Below are 26,068 nucleotides of genomic sequence, written 5' to 3'. Positions count from 1 at the left end.
GAGATTTGACACTGATGTGTGAAGATGCTCTGATGAAATGAATGTGCTAACATGAGAAAGAAGTCGTCCATATACCGATAAGTCATTTGTTCATCTGGAACAAAGATACACAAAATCAATTACAATTTTACCAGGAAACATATGACATTTCTTTTTTTTTTAAATTTCTTTTCAGCATAACAGTATTCATTGTTTTTGCACCACACCCAGTGCTCCATGCAATACGTGCCCTCCTTAATACCCACCACCTGGCTCCCCCACCCCCCCACCCCCCACCCCTTCAAAACCCTCAGGTTGTTTAATTCATTTTACACTGTCTAAAAATAAAATATTTTATTCATCCCACATTATGTCAATTTAAAAAACACTTAATACAATAAATTTACCAAAATAAAACACAATATAAAGAAATGCAGCAAATCAGAGAGAACACTAAAAGAGGCAACAGCAACATCAACAATTTTAAATACGATCCACACATGTTAAGGTAAATAAATTTAACTGTAGCAATAAAATCTAGTAGTGACATTCTAAAACAACATTACCTTTATTTTTCTTTCATCTCTGGGTTCAGGTAGGCTGGATAATTTTTTTTCAATGTCATCCAAGCATTTCAGGAGATCATCAGCCTGCCTCTTGTACTGATACCACTGGTGAGAAATTTCTAGAGCCTTTTTTCTTCTTTGAGACCTCAAATCCTGTTCATGGTGCAGATATTATTAAAATATCAATATATATATATATGTATATATATATATAATACACTTCTGGCTGTAGTTATTCACAAATAATGAACCCCTCATCTTCTTGTACTGCTTCACTTAAATTCACATTTAAGTGCTAAATATACAAACAGATGATGAAATTAGGTATTTTTGTGGCAGGACCTATTCACACAAAGCTAAGGAAACTGAACAACTCAAAGTATTTTCTCCTGGCATGTTCAAATTTGTTCAGGAATCTTGTCATATTTAATTGACTAAATGAGTCAACTAAATTATTGTGTAGTCTACATGAAATAGTTTAGTATACGAATATACCTATATTAACCAAAGACTTGCACAAATTTAATGAGTTTGTACTTGACTTTTAAAATAGATACAAATTCTAAAATTTGTATCTTCATCCCTGGGTTCATCAAAAAATTTTAAGTTTACATAACCAAGCAACTACATTCATGGTTTTAGCCATCCCTGTAAAATTTTCATAGGCCATGAATATTTTGTGAATAGAAACATATGATTATCTTAGTTATCATATGAATTGTTTTGAGACATATACATAGAAGTGTGAAAGATATATATCTGTGAATGTACATGAAAATGACAACTATTATAAAAATGCTCTTTCTTTTCAGGCTTCCACTGCCAACTTTTTCTTATTATATCAAATTGTGTTCCAAATGCAAAATGATGAATTAGTTTAAAAAGAAAAGGGAAGTGCATGGTTTCCAATCGACGTGATGAGATAAATAGGGGCAACTGTTTAATAAATCAACAAAGGGGGGAAATTAATCATCTTGCTCCTTACAAGCACACCCAATGTCTTCCCTGATCAATAGAATTTGTTGTAATGCCATTTTATGATAACACAAGGGAATGTAAGAGCTCAGAATACAGCTTTCACTTCTTCAGAACAGTAGTAATTAGGGTTTCATGTACAGATTTAACTGGAGCAAAAGAAAAGAATGAGTATCAAAGAACTGCTGAAATAGTCATTGCTCTGGAAAAGTTCTGACCTTCTTTGAAATATTTCATAAGGACTAGAACTGGAGCCACTTGGCAGTGTAACTAACATAACTAATATGTTACTGAATTTGGTGGTGTAGATTAGTTTGGCAAGTGGAGTAGATTTTCATAATCACTTTTAACACTTATTTGCAAGACTGATCTAAATTTCATTCTCCATTTTGTTCAAAATCAAGGATGTAAAATTTACTGCAGTTTACATTTTTAGTTGAATTTCTAAACCTCCTGTGGAGGTAATAAATGCCTGGGATGAGCCAGATGGAATGCTGCTTTTTTCAAAGGTACCAGGGTAAAGCCACGTGAATGAGCACTGAGCCATGTCTTATTCATGACACAAGTCACATCTTTGCCAAGAAAAGGGCTTGTGGTGATAAAATCTCAAACCCCTTTCATTCCCTAAGCACAAGGTGATGCATAATGTGTAAAGATATTTAGAGACATTATATAGATTTCTTTAGAGAGATGCCAGATAACCATTAAACACTGCTGTTCAGTAGGACACATATCATCATATGGCCACAATAGATGCTTCAGAAAGCCTGGTCACAGTTGGAAGTGTGTGAATTACACAGCTTTCTGATTTTCTCAGCGCATTATGGCTTGCTCTTGCACTCCCTCAAGGAAGAGGCCTTTTCTATTTACTGTATTTATCAGCGGTTACCGTCAGAACACCTACTGGCCAATTAGACTTTTCTTGTGGATTCCTTGCAGGCACATTATTGTGTAATTACATTCTCAGCAGTGTTTATTTGGTTGTCTGACTATATGGGGAAAGGTTATATACTCTTATTTGCATATAGAAAGAAGACTTCAACCACCTACTACGTGGATCTACCCACATAACTACATAGCTCTACAAGAGTGATTTACAATGAAAAGCTTGGCAATTAACAGTATTAGAAAATCAGCCATGCGTGCCAATAGGGAATATTGAAAAGCACATTAAAAAATACAAGTTATTGGGCGCCTGGGTGGCTCAGTGGGTTAAGCCGCTGCCTTCAGCTCAGGTCATGATCTCAGGGTCCTGGGATCGAGTCCCGCATCGGGCTCTCTGCTCAGCAGGGAGCCTGCTTCCCTCTCTCTCTCTCTCTCTCTCTCTCTCTGCCTGCCTCTCTGTCTACTTGTGATCTATCTCTGTCAAATAAATAAATAAAAATCTTTAAAAAAAATACAAGTTATTTCACAAAACTCTACATAAGTCCAGTGTCATGTCAAGCAATTCCTAAATATTTTTATAGTAAAACCAACACTACTCTGTCCTTCCTGCACACATCCAGATGAGTCACATGGGTGTTTGAGGCTATCCACTACCGCTGGTTAATACGAGACTACCAGTTCTTCTTCAAGGACATTATTTTTGAGAATTCCTGTATAAATGAATTTAGACTCTGTAGACGATTAGTTAGTTGCAAAGAGTGACTCTCTTAAAAGTAAAATGAAGTTAATTGATGGGCGCCTGGGTGGCTCAGTGGGTTAAGCCACTGCTTTCGGCTCAGGTCATGATCCCAGGTCCTGGGTTCAAGCCCCGCATCGGGCTTTCTGCTCGGCAGGGAGCCTGCTTCCTCCTCTCTCTCTGCCTGCCTCTCTGCCTACTTGTGATTTCTCTCTGTCAAATAAATAAATAAAATCTTAAAAAAAAAAAGTAAAATGAAGTTAATTGAAAAAAAATTAAGTAGAATCTCAGGTCTTATTAAACAAATACTAGATTACCAAAAAACTGGACCTACTTTACATAAATTCAATCAAACATAGGCAGCAGAAAACCCACAAAAATATGAATTGGTTATTCTGGCAGTTAAGCAGGTCTTTTAAGATAAACATAAAAATAATATAAAAATAAACTATATTAGAAAATTAAATGTATAAACACTATGAATAATGTACTGTAATATTTCCCAAACACTACCTAGAAAAATTTGTCTCAGGCAAAAAACATATTTTCTTTTAAGCAACACTTCTTTCAAAATCAAAGACACCACTCAAAAATGTTAAATAAAGCACATACACTGAACAGGAAAAAAAATATATTTTCTGGTGATCAAGATTCTTAAGCAGATTTTATTTATGCACAATATAGTTTACCCTATATATGAAAAAAAAAACACAGGCAAGGTATATTATAATTTTAGCTCTAATACCTTGAGAGCATTATGTTTTGTCTGTAACAGCTGTTGTTTTATCTTTATTTCCTCTCGCTTTCTCTCATCTGTGATTCTTTGTTGTAAGTTGTCTCCTCTTTGCAACAATTCTTTTATAGTACCCTCATTGTCTTCACTCTGATTAAAAACAACAAGTACAGTCTTCATTTTGGTTTTTAAAAAGCTGTACATCGTTAACAAGAGATAATAAAACATGTTATTTAAACACACACAAAAATCCAATTTAAGACTTGCCAGGAAAGTTATTCTAAGATACTGTGCTCATAGTTTTGCTTTTGTGTGGTTTACTTGAGCTTTGAAAAGACGGATCTAGGAAGGATGCCAACCAGCTCAAAAGGGTACACCTGGTAGGGGGCATATGTAGGAAGATAGGATTGTAAGGTAGTTCGTCATTTCACACAAGGCACCAATTGGTGTGAAGCATTCTTCTAGCTTTGATTTTTGGTAGGTTTCCAGAAATTAAAGTTTGGAAAACTGAACTAAACGTGTCATCTATAATGTCAACCAACCCATGCAGAAATATGGATGTGGACAAGTGTCAGATGGCTATGATTCTTAACGTTTTAACACACTCACTCTTAAGTGAAAATATTTTAAATGTACACTTATTTCAAGTCATCTACTTTAAATAATCTCTATGTCCAAATTAGGACAAATATAAGGGCATTAGTAAAAAATGATGTACTCAATGGCTACTGAATATTGCAAGTAATTAAAAAAAATACACCATACATGCATGTTGTTTTTAAACAAATGCAATCCAGTAAGTATTAAAATATAGATCAAGAAAATTCCTTGAAAAATTTTTTCACTGTGCATTTAGTTTTTAAACTCCAAGAATAATATTTTCATTCACCTTGAAAGAAAACTATTTGAATAAATGCCCATCTAATATGGTAGCATATGTGACCATGTGGTTTTTCACTTCAAGCTTCCTATCTTTCTTTCAACTCAGTGTATGAAAACTTTCTTTTGAGGAGGCTCACCTTGCAATGGTACTCAAGGTACTCTGATGACTTAAGAATAACAAATATGAAAAGTCACATGTATCTGTATTTGTGTATAATCATCCATAGTACTCAGATGTTACCTATCTAAATTGGCAGTCCATATTTAAACTGCTACACGCAACTGAAGAAGTATTTATTTTTTCAGAGGAATGACATTTTATCTGAGATTTGTCAATTATTACTGTAATAAAATAATATAACACAGACATATGTTTATAATCTATGAAAGACCTTACTTATTTTAAAAAGTCTTTCCCTTTTAGTCTTTCCTCTGCTGGGGCTGAGGACAAAAGAAATAAAAAACATCAGCAAAACCCACGTCATTTCTTCCCCCCAAGCAGGTAAGGGTTAGCCATAGGGCAGAATTGGTGAACAGCCCAAGAGGTAAAGAGTACTCTTTCTCACTTCAGTGCCCTCTGGTTTCTTCTTTGACATGAAGGAGAGGTAGTTTTACCTCAGCATCTTGGAAAGCCTCTTCTTGGCTTTCTTTCACTGAGCTGAGTTGGCAAGGCCACCAAACCCCATACACGGGGAGTACTGACTGATTCAAGCAGCTCTAGAAGTCAGAACTGTTACCAATGCGTACTTAGATTGGTGGAAAATAGTTTTCCTATTGTTTCACATGCCAACTATCTAACATTCATATATTGCCTTTTAATGCTGTTTTAAATCATTGTCTGAGAAGTTCCTAACATTGATACATGTCTGGGAAATCTCAAGCATGATATATGTAGAGGTTAAGAAGGCCATATTGGTGATGGCTGTGGAAGAGGGAAAAGGAATTTGTGATCAGGATGTGGAAGGAGAAAAAGTCAGTGAAAAGAGGTGTGATGCACAAATATTCAAGCCAGAGAGAAATGTAACAGACATTTTGAAATTAATCAGGGTCAAAGGAGAATGTTATGAGTTTGGGAACAACCCACATGGTTATATTTCTTACTCCCATGAAATAAGCAGCATGGACTTATACACATTTTAGACATCTATTGTACTATTTAATCAACTTTTTGTGAAAACCACTTTGTGGTAAACTTTAATAAGTAATTTTTGTATTGTGTCTAATACCCCTCCTCTGAAATAAACATTCTACTACCAAAATCATGACTGACACAAACATCATCCATCCTTGATGGCTGAGTTTCTTACTAAATTTCCAGTTTATTTTCTAATTTAACTCTTTTCCCCCCATTACATTTTGTCCTCTGAATTTGAAAATAGCACAGGTCAAAGCAAAACTGTGGAACTACTTACTAGGATCTGCAAGTGCTCCCATGTGACCATACCATAGTAATTTGGCATCCATAATAAATGTTCAACCAGAACACTTTGCATTTGTAATAAATTATTAGAATCATGAAATGTGCAAGGTATGCAACGAGAACTTAGTTGGAGACTTGAGTTATCTAATTTCTTTCCAAATATTTATTCATTTCCATTCCTAGTTCATTCACACTTTTATCACAACCAATTTACCATATCTTTATTGAAGTCTTCCTCTTTCAGATTCACCCCCTGCTGAATTTCAGCCTCCAGTGGTTCAAGCAAATTTTGTATATCTGAGTTAAACTGCTCCAATTCCTTCAAAGGAATGGAGGCCTAAAAAAAAAGATAGTGCTAATTTAAATCAAAATTACTTTTTATTAGAAACATAAACCCAAAAGATTACATTTGTTCAACCTCCTGTTGCTAAAATAATGGCATGCATTATGTTCCCATATTATATTTTATGAAAGCTTTGAAATACAACTGGGAAAGTACCTGAGGATGCAAATAAAGACAAACATTTAACATCATCAGAGCTGAGCATAAATACAAGATAATGCAATTCATCATTCTCTTTTTTTTAACAGAAGTTCATTTCCATATATTTGAACTAATTGTTAATATTCTAAAGTTGAATTTGATCTTATTTAAAATATTCTGATATAAGTACCATTTGTGTAAATGTGTCTTATCAGAAATTGCCTCATTCATCAAATGACATTTTCAACATGGAAAATTTGATAGGCATGCTCTCATAAGACAAACAATGCCATGAGCTTGCCTTAGGACTACTTTCTTTGATAGCACAAAAAAAAATTCAAATGAATGAACCCAGAATATTTCACATAAAAATCTGAATATTTACTTTCCAACTTCATAAACATCATAGTTTCTTTGATTTTGAAATTTGTAATGACCATAGTCTCAAAAAATTTTAAAACCCCTTTTTTCTAAAGAAACCACTTGAAGAGGAGTGATGATTAAAAATACATTGGAAATCAAATATATATATTCAAAGGAGTAGGCAAGATTTAATTATCAAAGTTCAAACAGTTAATAAAATAAATGTGCTATTGATCTTTACCCTGTATCCAATTTCTTTGCATTAAAACACTAAAAAATATTTTATATGTGATAGCTTCTGAAAACTCAGAGATGACATATAGAAATCATATTTTCTTACAGAGCTAAACATTTGCCCATTTGTAAAACCAATTCAGGAATGACCCCCGGTGTCTTATACCAGGACAACGGCATGCATCAGGACTGGTCCCCACCTATTGTTCCCCATCACATTCCCAGTCATAATCTTACTCTTTCTTTATTAACTGGCATCTCCTAGAGGACAATAAAGATAGGTGTTCAAGGAAAAACCAAATATCTACTCATGAAGAAGTGAATAATCAAATGCTATTCAAAAGAACATGATTCACGCACACAACATGAATAGACACTTATCTGTTAGGTACTTTTACACACACAGGAAGGATTTATGGGTTCTTTTTAAAAAGTGACTTTTTTTCAGTATTATTTTTCAATCCTAATGAACATTTGCAATTTGAAATGTCATAGTCGGTCCTTGAACCAGTACAGAATGGGAGTATTATAAATATGTTTATGGGATGTTTCTACTGCCGTATTATAAACATACCTCTACACTTTTAAAACATATTTCTGAGAAGTATTATAAAAGCAAAAAGATGAACTTTTCAAATCATAACTAAACAATATGAATTTGATACTATTTTATGTTATTGAATTGTTCACATTTGCTAATATTTAATTAGAGCAACTGCATTGTTCTACATAATTATGTGAAAATACAATGATAGGTATTTTAAAAATAACTTTTATTGAGGGTTTGGGTGTCAAAATAACAAGGGTCCATTTGCAGGCAGATTTATCTATTTTACTTGTATGTATGCTCCCTCTCTAGCTCACCCTATCTCCCCATAATCAAATATAGGGAGTAGTTTCAAAGGCTGAGAACTTGGGCCTCTGTGCATCTTTCTCAATACTCCTTGCCTGATACATTATATTATCTTTCCAAATTTAACTCTTACTTTCACAGTATCTCCCAGATATTCATCTTTAGCTGAATTTTTGAATTCAACTTAAGACTCTCCAATAGCCACCCGATTCTCACTTAGAGTTTCAACATGTCTAGAAATGAGCTCATTATCTTCCTCCCCAAGCTGCTTGGCACACCAGCTTCCCCAGTTTTGTAAATAGAAGACCATTCATCCAGGCTTAAAATGTGAGTCATATCATTTTCAATATCACTCTAATATCTAATCAAGTCAAATCATTGTGAATTCATTCACCATGATCTACTTGCTTTCTATTCCCAGAGATACCACCTTTGTAGTCCTTACACAGGAGTTAAGGCAATAAAATCCTTACGGGGTTATAATCTCCTTCTCACATGACCAGTTCCATCCTGTGCACAATGATCAGGTCAATATATTCCAAAATATGGCTTTCATTAAGGTATTTCTCTGTTCAAGAAGTACAAGTAGAATGAAGTCTAAATTCTAACATGATAGTTAAGGCTTTCCCTAATATTGCCCCAAGGACCTTTCTAGCCTTATTTAAGTGCTCTTAATATCAACCTTTCTTACAGACCTATTGGTGAACTCTGGGTACTTCCCTGCTTTTTGACCCTTAGAATGTTTTGTTGTTGTTGTTGTTATTGTTGTTTGTTTTTTTTTAATCTTCTGGTGAAGAGCCCAAGCTCCTGCATGAGAATGTCAAGACTGAATCTGGGCTCCACCATTTAGTAGCTGGGGGATCTTGGACAAGTTATGTGTCCTTGAGCTCCAGTTTCTTTATTTGTAACATGAAAATAAGAAAGATCTCTACCTCACAGGGCTGTTATGAGGATCAAATGTAGTTAGAACGTTGTCTGAGACACAATAAATGCTCAGTAAATATAGGTTATCATTTTCTTCCTAAATCCTGTGTATCCATATGACATATGATAAATGCTTGATAAGTATTGACTCAAAATGTACCCATCTATTGACTCTGTTAAAAGATCTTCTTTTGAATACATAGGGCTTATGAAGGATAAAATAAATGCATGTTGACTGAGTATTTCTATTTACCAAGGTAACTGACAAAATCATTAAATTCCAAAGGTGAGCATGGAGAAACTGAGACTTAGTTTGGTAACACTGTATCATTCTGAACAACAAAACTTGTTGATTAATTAACCTATATTATTGCAGAGGGTAGTTTCAAAGAGAATGCCAAAGTGTTTTATATTTGTTCTCTGTGCAGTATTTGCATCAGGAATTATTTGGAGACACAAAAAGCATGCACAAAGACATGCAATGAGAAGGATGAATTCCATGAACACCCCATGAAGATAAGGAATTTGTCGATTTTGTTCAACCTAGAGTCATTCTTGGTACATAGTAGGCTCTCACAAATGAATACTGCCCAACAAACTAAGTAAATGAATGACCAATCATGGGGTAGTAGAATAAACAATTCAAGGACTTCTTGAATGGTCTAGAATTTTAAATAACCCAATTTTTGTTGTATAAAATCGAAAAGACCTGATTGGCCAAATGCTAGTAATAATGATACCATAAAGTACAAAAACAATACAAGCAGATACAAATAGCTTTTAGGAAATACTACTATAAAATGAATTAGTAATCAATCAAACAAGATAATGCAAACTTAGATTTTATTAGTAGTATATGTAGGGTCTGGATTTCCTGATCAAAGATTGCCCTGCATTTATTAAAAATGCCATTATAAAGATTAGGGATTTGAATTATTCTTTGTGATTCCAAAGTAAATTACTTGAATCAATAGGTAGAAATTATCTGGAGCCTGAATTTTAGTTTAATACAGGAACAATTTATTAGTGCCATAAATGTTTTTTTTCTTTTTAAAAAGCACTAATTTTAAAGTAGTAAGTTACCCATTGCTGAAAATATACAAGCAGAGGCAGAATAATGGGTATGTTAGACACTTTTCACATGAATACTTCCCTAAAATTTTATCAACTTAGAGTAAATTCTCTCCTCTAAATTCAAAATATGGTAAATAGAAATTTTCATCTATAGCAATGCAGCTAAATAGAAATATAATGCAAGTCATATAGGTATTCTGAAGTGTTCTAGATGCCATACTAAAAAGTAAAAAGAAATGGATGAAATTAATTATAATAATAGACTTTATTTACCTAATTTCCCAAAATGTCATGTAAGCCTATAATTGACATAAAATTAACAAGATAATTTATATTTACTTTCTCCTATTAAGACTTCAAAAACCACTATGTATTTTATGCTTCCAGCAATTCTTAATTCGGAGTAGCCACATTTTAAATGTTCAGTAGCCATATGTGGTTTATGGTTACCTTTTCACACAGTACAGATGAGTAGCAATTATTGTAACTATTACTTTGAAAAGAACAAATAGCTCATTACTAGTTTGCAATCTATCACAAGAGTAATGTCTTATTAATGAGAGTCAAGATGCTAATGTTTTAGTTAATAAATTTTAGTGGATTTAGACAATTCTTATAATGTCCATCTCATTCACTTGCATTCAGATATATTCTCTGAGAGGAATTTTCCAGAAGCCTTCCGTGGATAGAAAAAGTTATGGGAATGGGTTCCACATGTTCTAGCAGGAGTCTCTATTCCTCATTTAATGTGTACAGTACCCTACACTGTACTTCAGTATCTCTTACATATTTGAATATAATGTTATTTCACCTTCATCAGTTTATGCTTTGTCTCACCAGTAGATTTTTTTAATCCCTGAAGTTCAGAACATATCTTATGTACTCTGTTTTCCAGAGCAATTATAACTCCCTTTTTTCTATAGAAAAGATACTTACTATACCAACTACTAGTTTTAGAACATCCAATATATTAATCAAACTAACCAGTAACCAGTTTTGTAACCAAAATAACCATAAGTACTCAACCCAATTATTTTGGCTATACTATTGGCCAGATCAGACCAGCCATTTGACATCTGTGTGATTAATACTCATTGTTCAAATACAAGGATTTGGGAAAATATAAATGCTTCCTTAAGAGTTCACTGGTTATAACACTCCTAATGAAGGTAATCCTCTGACCAATTATTTTTATATATCATTTTTTGGTCTTTGTTGTCTTTGTAATTTAGAATTATTATATAAAAGCTTATCAGAGAAATGCACAATAAGCAACCTTCCATAACAGCTCACTTGTGAGTCACCAAAGTTTAAAACGTATAAAGTATATAATGCTTTTTTAAATTCAGAATTATGATAAATTATTTAAAGAAATTGAAAGCAATGTGGATATCATCTTAATTATTAAGGAAATTTCTTCTATTGAATTCAAAGAAAATATATGACTACAAAAGAACTGGAATCACAATTAAATCACACAATGCTAGACATGCACACAAGATAGGTTTTAGAATACACAGAAAATAATCAAACAAAGATTATAATATTGTAGGGAAGAGTATAAACCAGGCATGAGTTTTGCACAATTTAATTTTTTACTTACCTTTTCATCTTAACGGCTTTAACATGACTGTGTAGTCATACAAAATACAAATAAAGTAAAACATAGGAAAGTTTAATAAACAGATAAACGGACACAAAAGAAAGAAGAGACAGAGAAACTGAGAAAGACAACACTTTGTTTTCCTTGATTTTTAATGTTTCAGATTGCTTAACAGCTATTAATTATGCTTTGCTGTATGATTTAAGATTAATGAAATTTAAGGCTTTGTTAAAGTCTTAGCATTAAAGGTGATTTATATAACAAGTTAACAAACAGTAACAGACTGAAAAAGGCAAAATCAATTACAAATTGATTCACTGTAAATTGGAAGCATTGAAATTACTCAAATACCCTTTATAATTTTTAAATTGTAACCTTACTTTTAGTTAAATATTACTTCTAATGTGCACAGATACGCTAACAAAATAATGACTGTGTTTACAAAGACAGCAAAGTCAACATTTGTTAATACGGACTATGTAATCTTAATAAATGTGATAAATGGTCACTACATTCAAATTACACTAATATCTAAATTGCAAATAAATAATCTGAGTGCTACAGATCAGTTTAAAAATGCTTCAAATCAATCAGTCTTCTCTTTCCACTCTGCAGTTTTGAAAATTTATTTATCATTACAATGCTGGTTTTAAAAAAATAATTCATAGAAACCAAAAGGAATAAAGTTTCAAGGACGAGTAACATCCTGTAATACAGAAAAGACATACTACTGATAGGTTATGAAGAGCTATTTCAAATCCAAATATCTGGACAGGGAAGAAAACTTACAAAGAAAAATACTCATATTAAAAAGACCTAACAAGGGGCACCTGGGTGGCTCAGTGGATTAAGCCGCTGCCTTCGGCTCCGGTCATGATCTCAGGGTCCTGGGATCGAGTCCCGCATCGGGCTCTCTGCTCAGCAGGGTGCCTGCTTCCCTCTCTTTCTCTCTCTGCCTGCCTCTCCGTCTACTTATGATCTCTCTCTGTCAAATAAATAAATAAAATCTTTAAAAAAAACAAAGACCTAACTAGAATGAAGATAATCACATAGTTTATAGATTCACTCACTTATTTTAAATTCATAAGAGCAAACTCCAAACAAAATAAGAAATTATATTAAAGAAATAAAGCAAATTGACTCAGAAGAGTGACATTCTATTGGTTGGATTCTTTTACTAATTAGGTAAGGTACTGGGTTATCTTTGATGCTTTGAGGATGAGAATGTGAAATATGGTAACTCCCAAATTTGTGGAGTTAATTAAGGAATGTTACCCAGTACATTGGCTTTTGAATTGATGAGATTAATCTCATGGTCATACTTTTCAGAATTAGATAGAAAATATATTGATTGGTTAAGAGATATTGGTGGTTCAAGAACCAGCCCACTGCCTGCTTTTTTGTTAAATATAACTTGGAGTATTTCTATACCTCATGATTAAATAATTTCCAGAAGTAGCAGTAGCTGAAATAGGAGAAGAAAGGATTGCACTGTAAAAATATATGAAGGAAACAAATGAATTAAAAGCAAAAATACAATACTTTGGACAGCTGTGTGTTTTTTCTTTTCTTTTTTCTTTCTTCTTTTTTCCTTCCCTTTCTCCCTTCCTCTCTATTTCTGCTTTTTTGTTCAGTTCTTTTTGTTTTAAATGCAAAGAAGTGCACTGAAATCATTTTTTAACGTGAAATTAGACATGTTTATATTGATATATAATATGTGGACAATAAATACCTGATAATATAAACAGAAGTAATAAAGTATGCTGGGTTTCAGCATGCTGGAGTACACAAAGCAATGAGCCAGGATCTGACATTTTTCTAACCAGGCTAACTGTGAGAAAATGGGCAACCCACTGGCTCTCACAGTCCCCTGTAAATATCTGAAAGTCCCTGGTCCAAGAAATGATTACTTTTGCATCTGATGACTGACCAGAGGAATAGGTTTCCTTCTTAAAGGATCATAATCAGAAATCTCCAAATAGCTTTACATATTTAAATATCATGCTAATAAGAGCCAGTTAGTTCTAGCAAATGACATCGCTCACCAAACTAGATTAACATCTACTTTGAAAACATTTTAAGGGGTGCCTGGGTGGCTCAGTGGGTTAAGCCGCTGCCTTTGGCTCAGGTCATGATCCCAGGTCCTGGGTTCGAGCCCCACATCGGGCTTTCTGCTCAGCAGGGAGCCTGCTTCCTCCTCTCTCTCTGCCTGCCTCTCTGCCTACTTGTGATTTCTCTCTGTCAAATAAATAAAATCTTTAAAAAAATGAAAACATTTTAAATTATTATAAGAAGGATTTGTTACTAAATTTTCAACAGAATTAACCTTGATAAAGAGATAGCAAATTACAAATGTGAGAAGTTGTTAATATAGGGATTCTGTTGCTAGGCTCATTTCTTATTTATTTCAGTGAAATAAAATTAGCAGGTATAGTACTATATGGTTTAGGTATTAATTTGTTAATATTATTTGAGGAGATTAACTGTAATTGTTATATTTTTAGTACCCTACAAATTATGCAATTCCTGTGGAACTTTACCAAAGTCTTTCTTTATGTTTTCATTATAATTTCTTTGTATAAAATTTCACTAAAAAGTGTGTGTATGTATGTGTATGTGATATGTATTTGTATAATACAGATGTATTGCAATACATATGTGTATGCATACAAATACATACATATATACAAACAAGAATAACCATACCAAGTAATGGGCCATGTTCTCTTCCATCAGGGAAGTTATTAAAAAAGATCAATATATTTGTATTGATAAAGTTGATTACTGAAAATTAGGTATTACTTAAAATTTTCAAATCCAATATATCTTATTTTGACATTCTAGGTAATATTTGTAAGTGTTATTATTTATTTCCCACTGATGTTTAAAAAAGCCAAAACATTGTCTAAACTCTCATTAAAGTATTTATACATTACTTTTTACATAAAAAATCCTTATTTAAGATAGATTAGGCCCAACAATATAGGGCTTTTTATCCTCTTGATATATTCATTATTAAATGGGAAAATCACTTGGTTTGTTAGAGGGGTGTGTGTTTGCGTGTGTGTGAAAAGTCCCTGATCCAAAAAACAATTACTTTTCCATCTGCTAACTCTGATTGGAGGTCAAAAACTTGACATTGTAATTATAATAGCAACAAAACTATGAATATTTACACAAACAATGCCAAACTGTCCAAATCTCATGTGATAATTACACTAAATACATATAGAGAAACTGCCACATGAATTTTAAAAGCAATTTTAAGGCCCATTATGCAAATTAAAGAATATAGGGTATAATATATCCAATAGCACATAACTCTTTTTTCCCCGGTAGCACATAAATCTTAATAAAGAATTAAAGAAATAAAAAACAAGTTCACTTTTCTTTTGGTTGGTACCAGTTGCAGTGCCAATAATTTAACATTTCAGCTCTATAGAAATGAAGACAATTTAAATAGGCAAATTATATGTATAAGTTTCATAATCTCTTATAAAAAAGTAATTGCCTATATTAATAGGACATAGCTAGATAAAATGTTTAGTCAACACTATTTTGAAATTAAGTATTATAAGGTGATAAATCATATCTTGATGCATATTTTATTCTTGAAACTCAGGTGTAGACTCTCATACTCAACGAGTCTTGAATCCTGAGTCATTTTTCAGCTCACCATCTTTTTGGCCCTCACATGTAATAATTTAAGTTTAGGTTAGTTCTTAACGTGTGGAGACCACTGGCTCTCAGAGAAGCTGTAGACCGCCTGGTTCTCAGATCCTTAGCATGGATATCATCCAGAAACTTCTTAAACACGCAAATATCAGGCCACACTCAAGGTCTATTGAATCATAATCTCTATGGGCAGTAGGGGCAGGGGATAGACAGCAATCTGTGTTTTAACAGTTCCTCCAAGTAAAGAAAGGTCTGAAAGTCACTGCTCTACACTATGACCTCCTTTTCATTCCCAGAGACACCCCTTTATTTGAGGTACTCAGTGTTTCCCATCTAGATTATCACCATGGCTTCCTAATTGTTTCCCTACTTCTGTTATTATTCAGTTGAATTCTCTTCACAACTACTATTGGACTAACCTTTCAACAGTGCACTGAAAAAAAAAAAAACATATTAGGAACTCCTCATTGCCTACTGAATTAAGCATAAACTATTAGTCTAGTTGTCATGACCTCTGCACACTGTGTCTAATCATCCTCTTCAGTCTTATCATCCACAACTAAGCTTCACGCTCAATGCTCTACATTTCAAAAGTAAACTGAATGTAATCTCCACTGAACACTCTATATACTCTTGAGCTTTTTCATAGGTTATCCTGAACTTCTACCTCCTCTGTGCAGCTAGAATGGCTGCTAAATTCACTCAGCATACACTCATTTTTGGCCCAATATCCATGAACATACCTCGCTCCACCATTAAACAGTAAGCTCTTTGAATTCATCACTCCTTAGCTAGCAATACAGATACCAGAGAACCAAACATTATGACATGAAATATCACATTGCTGCTAAGAGATCCTTCATATTGGTCTATTTTCCCAACCATTCCTGCATTAATCATTTAAGCTCTACCTCAATTACCTCTCCCAAAATGCAGACTCCCCTCTCCAATTTGGCTTCTCAGAAGATGGAGAGAAGCAGAGATGCCAGAAGTAACAGTACTGAGTAGTCAGTTTATTTCTGCCCTCTATGTACCTGTCTCTTGTTATCTTCTTTCCCTGACAGTATCTTCCTCACTATCACCTTGCTATGCCACCATGTTCAGAAGCCCTAAGACAGAAAGAGTTGAGACATGTTGTCTTTGACCATTGATTCCACTGACTTTACCCAGGGTGATGAAGTTACCACTGGCTCATTTTTATAATTCTGACCATGCCCATTAAAACTGTCATTTTCTCAAACAGATTTCATGCAGATTAGGAGAGATTAAGCTTTGTCAATGCAATCAGATACTACCAATCAACCTAAATGAAATGGGAAGAGGTGGCATTTCATGTCCTATTTGGGACAAGCAGAACTTTCTAGTATTTCTTATATTGGTCCACTTGATAATCTATTAGGCTGGTCCTTACAATGGAAATATCAAAGACACTTTCTTTATCCTAGCCCATTTCTAGCAGAGGCCAGATGGAGAAATCAGCCAATCCTCCACTTATTTTTCCCTTCAATTTCTGTCTCAATTCTCAAAATTTGGCCATTCAAGGCTAACATATAATATGATGGAAATAACTGTGGATATTAATGATTTTTACCATTTTGTATTTATAAAGTAACATGTAGGTTTTTTAAATGTATGCTTTTACATATCTTTAAGTCATTTAATTTTTACCACAATCTTGAGGTTAGGATAAGACAGATATCATCTTGCTACTTTTCTAGATAAAAACATGGCTCTGAGAGGTACAATGTCACATCCAAGACCACATTGAAAGCAAGTTTCGTGGCTTGATATTAAGAACTTTTTCCTTTTTTTCCCCCTCACCAATAGTTAAAAGTTACCACTACAAGGAGCTGCATCTCATGGACAAGTTCTAAACCAATCTAAACTGAGGACCTCAATGCTCACTGCCTTCCTGATTTTTCATTTCTTGTCATGAACAGTCCTTGCAGGAGACATAAACTTTGTATTCTTCACCAGACAATGAATCCAGGGATTGTTGGTAAGTTTTCAGGGTAAAATTTTGCTCTGCTCAACTGCCATTTCTAGTTGACCATTAAAAGGATCCTGAAGTGGAGTTCTTATTCTGAGTCTATTTTCTATCCATATATATTCCCAACCTACCTTTATTTATTTAATCACTGTAGATTTTCTTCCAGATTATTCTTTTAAGTAAACCTGCCCATAGATTCAAACATAAGAAGGGCATACTCCAACCTAATCTCACCATACATAGGCTCTACTGTATAAGGAGCTTGACTTTGAGATCAAGTCACCCCAGGAATTCCAGCACTTCCTGAATTACCCTACTCTGTAAACAAACACACGTACAGGTCATTATTTTAAATTCCTTACTGCATCAACAAAAGACCACTGGACTGTCAAACTTTAGAACTATTAAGAGCTACTCTAATTACTCCTTATTTTAGCTAATCTAAACTAGAAATTTTACACTATGCTCTATGTACATAACTTGTATCTCTTGAATCCTATGACAAGAAGGAGAAAGATAAAAAGACAGAAATCCACCCATCCACTAACTCTCCTGTTATCCATTTTTTACGTCCTGTTCTAAATAATAATCCTTGGGGGCTGAGGGTGGTGTTAATCTGGTTTAACTCCTTTATTTTATAAACATTATTTAAGACAAATCACATGTTCTGCCTAATGCTGACAAAATTACACCTCGGATTCCGTCTTTTATGTCTACTGCTCTTCATATTATACTATGTGATTGCTGGAATTATCTCACTAAGTGAACATCTTCATGAAGATGTACTAGTGTTAAGTATGTCAGATGATTACAATGACTAAGTTTATGTTCATAAACAGATATTCTTAAGTATCTTTTGCACCCGTGTATACTTCCACACTTAGTAGCACAATGCAATGAAAAAATCAGCAAAATGTCAGATAAGCTTTATCTCCATGTTTTTGGTTTCATGATGATGATAGAGCATAATTATCTCTCAAAGCCCCCAAATGGGGTCACTATCACATTCAGTCATCTTTATTGATTTAGAGAAAAAGGAGTACTTGGAAAAGTGACAATGTGATTCTTTTGTTAACTTATATATATTGAAAATATTGATTTAAAATCTCTTATGCTTTTCTTCAGTAAGGACAATAAAAGAAGTGCAGCAAGTGGCTCATCTAATGCAAGACATATGGAAGTAATTGACAAATGTGTACGGAACATAGGATGAAAATTCACAGACTTCTCTTGGCCATGCTAAGTCTGGCAGTCTATCATACAGGCTGAATTCTATTCATCTGTCAATATCTACAAGTCACAATCCTGTGACATAACTTGTCTCAATCTACTGTTGCAAGGATCAAGAAAACAATACCTTGTTTTCTCTGAAATACTCTATAGCTTAGTGATATATATGGCAGGAAGAATACAAAACCCAATAATGAAGTACCAGCATCCATTTCTTAAGATGACTGAAATAGCCTTTGGTTGTTTATATATTACATACTCTAATGATAATCCATAGAAGTAAAAACAATGGTCTTAAACAGCAGAGTAAATTCTTTAAAAACCAACTATGCTCTGAGAGTAAATTTTGGAGCCTTTCAGATATTTTCCAGGTGAGGACAGTTTCCTTAAAGTAGTACATAAATGAGTAAAATTAACTAGTTAACTTAAGCATTACAAAGAAGCAACAATGCATTAAGGTAAGCTAATGCCTTTTCTGCTTTGGCAGAGCGATTTCTGAAGGATAACTATGTTTCGTGGATATGAAGTATTTGAAATCCATATCACATTTCAATATATTTTAGAAACTCTTTTAAATATATACTAGTACATATAACAGTGATACATTGGAATGTGTTAGAAAATATAGTAATTGTAAATCATGCTATTATTGGGTATCCATATTCTTGAAAAAAAATATTCAAGTATATTCAAGTATGTCCCAGGGGTTGACACTTACCTGACATATTACATCATATCATATTTTCTAACAAATATTTCTAAAAACATTTTTCTCATCTAAGGTTATTTATAGCAATTATCTATATATGTAAATACACATATTTATTTTACATACATTTTTGTATTTGAAAGCATATCACATATATTGAAAAATGTGAAAATTGACATTTTATAAAATTGGGGGTAACTACCTTACAATTTAACACTAACCCAAAAGAGTTGGATTTATATATTTTTATGTATTTTTGCAAGCTGCCTATTAGGAAAGATTTTGTCTTCATTAAATATTACACAAATATAAAGGGTTATCATGCAAAAGTTCCATATTCCCTGGTTCTTCACTAAATAGAATAAATATAAATAGACATATAAAATTACAAAATTAAGATATATAAGCTTTGTGATTATTTGTTTTCATGGCTTGAGCATGTTATTGTAGCCTAATGGGTTTCATCACAGTAAGTATCGGCAATTAGCAAAAGCAAGTTAAGTACACACACATACACACATGTGCACGACCAATAAAGAGATACAAACACCCTAGATCATGCAAGAGATGTACAAGGCCCCATTTTGGATATTTGATCCATATTACACACAAGCAATGTTATATTTGGCAAGATAAGTCAGTAGTGCTTTCCTTAGATGGATGTCTTTGTGCTTTTTTGTTGTTGTTTTTGGCCTGCAGCATGCTCTTTGTTACTTTGCTGAAGGTTACCCCTGAAAGTACATAAGTAAACCAGTACAGAATGCAGTTCTAGAATAGCTGTGTCATGAAAGGAAAAATGACAGAGAGAGACAGAGAGAAAGAGACAGACAGACAGACAGACTGGTGGGGGATAGTGGGGAGAGATTGATCGCCCATGAGATTTCAGTGGTAAAATTTCCTTAAATACATTTTGGCCTTCATTTTCTTTTTGAAAACCTTGCTGTGGGGGTTGCTTGCCCCCTTCAGAGTACTGCGTAACCTTCGCAAGAGATCATTTATCACTAGTTTCCACCTTGGAGCAGATCTTCCTACCTTTCCAGTCTTAATTCTGTGAGAAATGGCTGCAAACCGATGGTTGAGCTCTGAGATTTTGGGCTCTACTACTTTCCTGCAGTGGTCGCCGCGGTTTGCCATCAGCTTTGCTGCTTGGTCACGCGTGGAATCCACCTTTGGGCGCATGTCATTCATTTCAGCCTTTAAACGCTATATTCCGTGAGCAAGAGACAGGGCTCGAAGTTAGTAATTAAACGGAAGTTGAGAGAGAGCCAGAGAGTGAGAAAGAGAAAGACAAAGAAAGAACAAGCACATGCAGAGGATTACAGAGGGAGGAAAAAAGCCAACTTCCCTAAAATAGAGGAGAAGACTGAGAATGTGTGCCATCTCAGGAAAATAGATCACTGCCCCTGTTTAAGTTGGATCTAGGTTTATTTTTAGTCTGAGGAAGGACGAGGAACGTTTTCCTGACTTCTCTATGTTGCCCACAACCATCATATTTTATATTTAGTCTTATTTTATCTTAACTCTACTCAATGTCATAGCTGTGGAATAACCTTAATATATCCTCAGAAGGAAAGGTAGCTGAGGAAAATTTTTCTATTCCTTCCTGAACACTTCTGAGTCCCCTTTTATTTTACTGAGCATCATGGGGGAAAAAATGGACTTTCCAACAAATAAGGATTCTGTGTCACTGAAAGAGGGAGTGAAGAAGGTTCTGCCTGACTCAAGGGGTCAGAGAGGGTATAAGTGAAATAACTTTGGTCCTATTATTTCAAAGACCTTGGAGGAAATTCACGGTAAGATGGCATTCCTTAACTACACATTGAAGGACAAGAGAAAGCAAGATAAGGTACACACAACAGAGTAAATGTGTTTTAGGGATAGCCTGAAATACATCAATAGTTTTTCATTAAAAATGAATTATAATCTTTGGAAAATAGCAATTTCATTAACATTAACAAATGCATTGTTCAGACAGGAACTATAATTTTTGAGTGTTCTTTAACTAGCAACCCACTAGTTAAATACTATTATTTCGGCACAACAAAATAAGGAATCACTAATTTAAATGAAATTTGTTAAAATTCAACTCTTCCTATCTAATTGAGAAAGATGTTATCAAATGGAGATTAACATAGCATCAATAAGATAAATTCGCACATTATACCTTTCATATCCTTTTATAGGTATCTTTTTTTTTTAATGAAGATTAAGTTGCCTTTCTGAAAGATGACTCAGGGCATTCTAATAATTGGTTTTGATATACAAAGAGAGAACATGAAGCCATGTTTACTTTACATATAGTAAAAAATAAAAACATCCAGATTTATATAAGCTCAGTACTGTTACTAATTATAAAGATTTGGATGTTGCACAGGCAAAATGTCCAGATGATTGGATTTCAGGTGTTGACTCAGATAGGCTGTGAATGATACTGGGAAACTGATCCTTATGTTAGATATAAGAACACACTACGAAGTAGTCAAATGGGCAGGAATTTGCAAAATTACACCAAAATAAATTCTGGAATCTCTTTGTCATTGGTGTCTAAGTTTTGTGTAATTAGCTGAGAGGTGGATATAGACAGATATCCAGATTATAAAACTCTTCAAAGTCATTAACTCCCATGTGAGTTAAGAAAGTAGGGAGGGTGTGGCGCCTGGGTGGCTCAGTGGGTTAAGCCTCTGCCTTCAGCTCAGGTCATGATCCCAGTGTCCAGGGATCAAGCCCCACATCGGGCTCTCTGCTCCGCAGGGAGCCTGCCTCCACCTCTCTCTCTGCCTGCCTCTGTGCCTACTTGTGATCTCTGCCTGTCAAATAGATAAATAAAATCTTTAAAAAAAAAAGAAAGAAAGTAGGGAGGGTATGAAAGTAGGAGGGGAGGGAGGAAGGATGAGAGGAAGAACTTTATTCACTCTTATTAATAACTCCTTGATTACTGACATGATTGGTGTACAGTTAGAAAATTACTTTTCATGATATTTTATTTGCTACCTTAAGTATGTCTTCTTTTTGCTGAGGTTTCTTTTTCTCAGATTCATCCAAAAGTGCTTCAGCCTGAATGATCCAATTTGTGACGTAATCCACATTCTGGTCAAAGTTTTCCATATGTTTCTGGTATTCCTTAATTTTATAGAGATATACCATGACATAATACTGGTTAGACAATATTCTTAAAAGATTTGTCATACTTTCTATAATGTTGAAAGGCAAAAAGAATAGTATCTGTCAAATCACACTTAGGTGTGATCTCCATATAAAATACAGCAGAGACATAGCAAAATATTAAAATATAGTTATAGGTGTTAAGAGCCACCATTCATGTGAAGTTAAGGAATTTGCAGACATAGATATTATTATTCAAAGCATACATAATTTCTTTCTCATAATGAAGAGGGGTTGAAAATCCTCTAGCTTCTTCTCTTACCAACAAAAGATTTAACCATTCTTCTGCACGGGAAGTCACAGCTATCCAGTTACTATTCAGAAGACTCAATTTATCTTCCACCAAGGTCTCCTTCTTGCCCAAAACCGTTTTCAAGGCCTCTCCTAGCTCTGTAACACTCTTCAGGTGAACCTTCTGTTTTTCAATCTCTTTCTGAGTAGCCTGTGAAAAGGACAGTATTTGAGCTTGGAGTAATTCATATATGGTAGTCTTTAGATTTAATGTTTTTGAAATGGCTGTGTGTATAGTTACTACAGTAAGATTTTTCAATGATTTAAACCTTCCATATGTCTTCATGAATGATGAAAATCCTACCATATACATTGTAGTATCCTTATTGGGCATATATAAGCATATATCTATATCTATTTATCTAGATATGTGTATATATATATATATATATATATACACACACACACACACACACACAGAAGCATGTTGAATTTCTATTTATTCTATTTATATTTATTTCTATTTATTTATTTACACTTAACAGATAAACATGTATATTGTTATCTGAACATATTATATTACTTAATTTATAAATATACTAGGTGAAGACAGACCTCAGAACCTCATTCATAAATAAGCAATGGCTTTAGAAAATTTAGCAATTAGTGTGCTCTTGTATTTCTACAAAGAAATTTTCAGCATTTTGGTGCCACAAACCTATTTGGAATCTGGTGAAACATAAGGACTCTTCTCATAATAATATTAAAAAATAAACGAGTCCACTGGACTTTAATGGAAAGGAGTTCTATTGGAAAACAATATACAAAATATCTTTTTAAAACCTGTAAGATAGTAATATCTGTTTTCTTCCCTAATGTATGCAACTATAATAATCTAGCAGCAGATGTTTAGAGTAATTTAAAAGTAGTGATGAATATAACTGGTGTCTTGAAATATAGACAATGAATAGAATATGATATAGAATTATCTGCCATTTTCAACTGGTGGCAAAGTTTGCAGGAACTATAGCTATTACTGGGGTTTGCTTCTCTCATTCATAATTGAAAATAAAATACTTAATTTCAATTAGAGGTCTGTGAAAATAAAGAGGTAATATGACAACCCCTAAGAAAGCACCACCACTTTCTAAGACCTGATTTACAAAATTTAAAAACAAGCACAATGTAATATTAGAAAGTATGTAGAAGTTGATAGAAAAACTGATCCTTGTATAAAAGTTTACACTCAGCTCTACCCCAGCCTTTTTCTGGTGATGTATCATGACTGACCAGGTGACCATCTTGCACTTCTTGGCCTCTGCCCTGATCCCTTTCTTGTCCTCACACTGTTGTGGGACATTTCACTACGGGGTAAGCCAGACCAGAACCTCACAAGAAGTTTATTTTTTTTAAGATTTTTATTTATTTATTTGAGAGAGAGAGAGAGATCGCAAATAGGCAGAAAGGCAGGCAGAGAGAGAGGGGGAAGCAGGCTCCCTGCTGAGCAGAGAGCCTGATGCGGGGCTCGATCCCAGGACCCCGAGATCATGACCTGAGCTGAAGGGAGAGGCTTAACCCATTGAGCCACCCAGGCACCCTCACAAGAAGTTTAACTAAAAGATACAGAGACTGTGATAACACACCAGCTCAGCATTTAGAAATGGAATTGATATCTTCACCAGAGCAAACCAAAGCCAGAGTAAGACAAAATCACTGGGGAGCAGCAACAGTAAGAAAGAGGAGGAAACTCACATGCAAAGAGGCAAATGAAACACGCACAGAGAGTAACAGAGGTGGGCCAAGTAATCGAGACTGAGAGTGAGGGTCTCTTTGAGGCCAGCTTGTACCTCATCTTTAATTCGTAGATGCTCTGTAGCTGCCTATCCTTCACACCATCAGGTCTGTTGAACTCAAAATCACTATGTGTATGCATTTTTGTTTTTGCTTCTCACATCACATAAATAGGGGTGATAAATCTGGTAAAAAGGCTGTATAAAGTAATTTGTGCACAAAAGATACTGTTTCTCCTATCCCAAGACAATCTTTTGCATTTGTATTTTTCTTTTTCAATAGACAAGTATCTGAAATTCAAGTAATTATTGCCAAATGCACTTATTGGCTACCGTGTAGAGGGTTATCTGTAATGCAGTTGTCATCTGTAGTGCATGGGTAAAGCCAGCTGTTCATAGAAGGAATTCCTTCTTTAGCAATCATAAATGTTACTGAGCTCCTACTAAAGGCATCACTGTTGTAGCAATGACATAGGTGATTCTACTTAATGTCTTTAAGGAAATTATGAGAAATGCCTCCTTGGCATGAAAACAGCCCTTCTGGAACTTGACTTGTGAGTGCTCATGGGCTAGATTTTATTCCTTTCATCTGCATCCTTGTGTAGAATACGACCTTTACAACCTTATATGGTAGCCATTATTCTTGGCACTGTAAATAAAATCACAGAGAATGTCTCTGTCATTATAAAACTTATACTCAAGATGTATTTGTCAAAGATATGGAAAGACAGGCAAATGAACATGCCCTTCTTCCTGCATTCATTCCAGACTAGTGGCTTGTCACCAGAGAATATGTATTTGCAAAGATAACACCTCACAAAGTTGAATCTTACTTTGTATTTGGATTAGTAATTATCTCTTAAAATGTCTTAAAGATGACACTGTTTTAGCTTTGATATAAAAAAGTTACATACACAGACATCTGTCTCTTCTACAACCAGGCAATGCAATTAAAGGCAATGGAAATTTCCAGATCTCAGAAGGGTTAGAAATTTTGATTTAGGAAATATTGTTGCAAAAAGTTCATGGATCACAACCAACTACCATGGATTAAACATCTGCCAAAATTCTATAGCTAATTTTCAAGAGAAAATGTTTAATATACAGGGATACTTCATTCAGTTCATGAAAAGAATAAAATAGGAAATGTAGATAATCATGAGTATCACTTTAGCTTCCCTAGTATTTTAAGACAGCACTCAAAGACATGATGAACATAACAACAACAAAAAAAAAGCAGTAACCATCGTGGTGATAATAGCCCCAAAAGTGATTCACTCTTTTTTCTTACCATAAAAGAAATCCTTGAGTTAAATCTTCACATTTGGGATTCAAGAACAAACTGGTATTAAATAAATGCTATTTTTCATTAGGAAAAATATTGCACTCATTGAACAGATTTTTATTTTTCCAACAAAAGTATTTTTACCTTAGTTTCAAGTATATAACAGATTTATTTTAAATTAAAATATGACTTTAAAATATTATTATCTTAGACTTCAAAAAATATATTGATCTGACTTTCTGCAGGTCTCAATAAAATATCAATTAGTGAATTTGCTTTTGGTGC

At 34.0% G+C, this 26,068-nt stretch overlaps 1 protein-coding gene across 1 annotated transcript in view; it reads right to left on the bottom strand.

Annotated features, from left to right (window-relative positions):
- The window catches only part of DMD (dystrophin), a 2,124,834-nt gene that overhangs the window by 1,234,740 nt on the left and 864,026 nt on the right, over positions 1-26,068 (bottom strand). Inside the window, 6 exon segments of the mRNA XM_047715765.1 lie at positions 546-698; positions 3,887-4,024; positions 6,391-6,513; positions 20,348-20,518; positions 22,307-22,435; positions 22,740-22,919. Coding sequence (XP_047571721.1) covers positions 546-698; positions 3,887-4,024; positions 6,391-6,513; positions 20,348-20,518; positions 22,307-22,435; positions 22,740-22,919 — 894 coding nt within the window.

Source organism: Lutra lutra, chromosome X, assembly GCF_902655055.1.
Source record: "Lutra lutra chromosome X, mLutLut1.2, whole genome shotgun sequence".
Taxonomy (NCBI): domain Eukaryota; kingdom Metazoa; phylum Chordata; class Mammalia; order Carnivora; family Mustelidae; genus Lutra; species Lutra lutra.
Note: the sequence above shows the minus strand (reverse complement) of the source record. Positions and strands in the feature narration are given on the sequence as shown.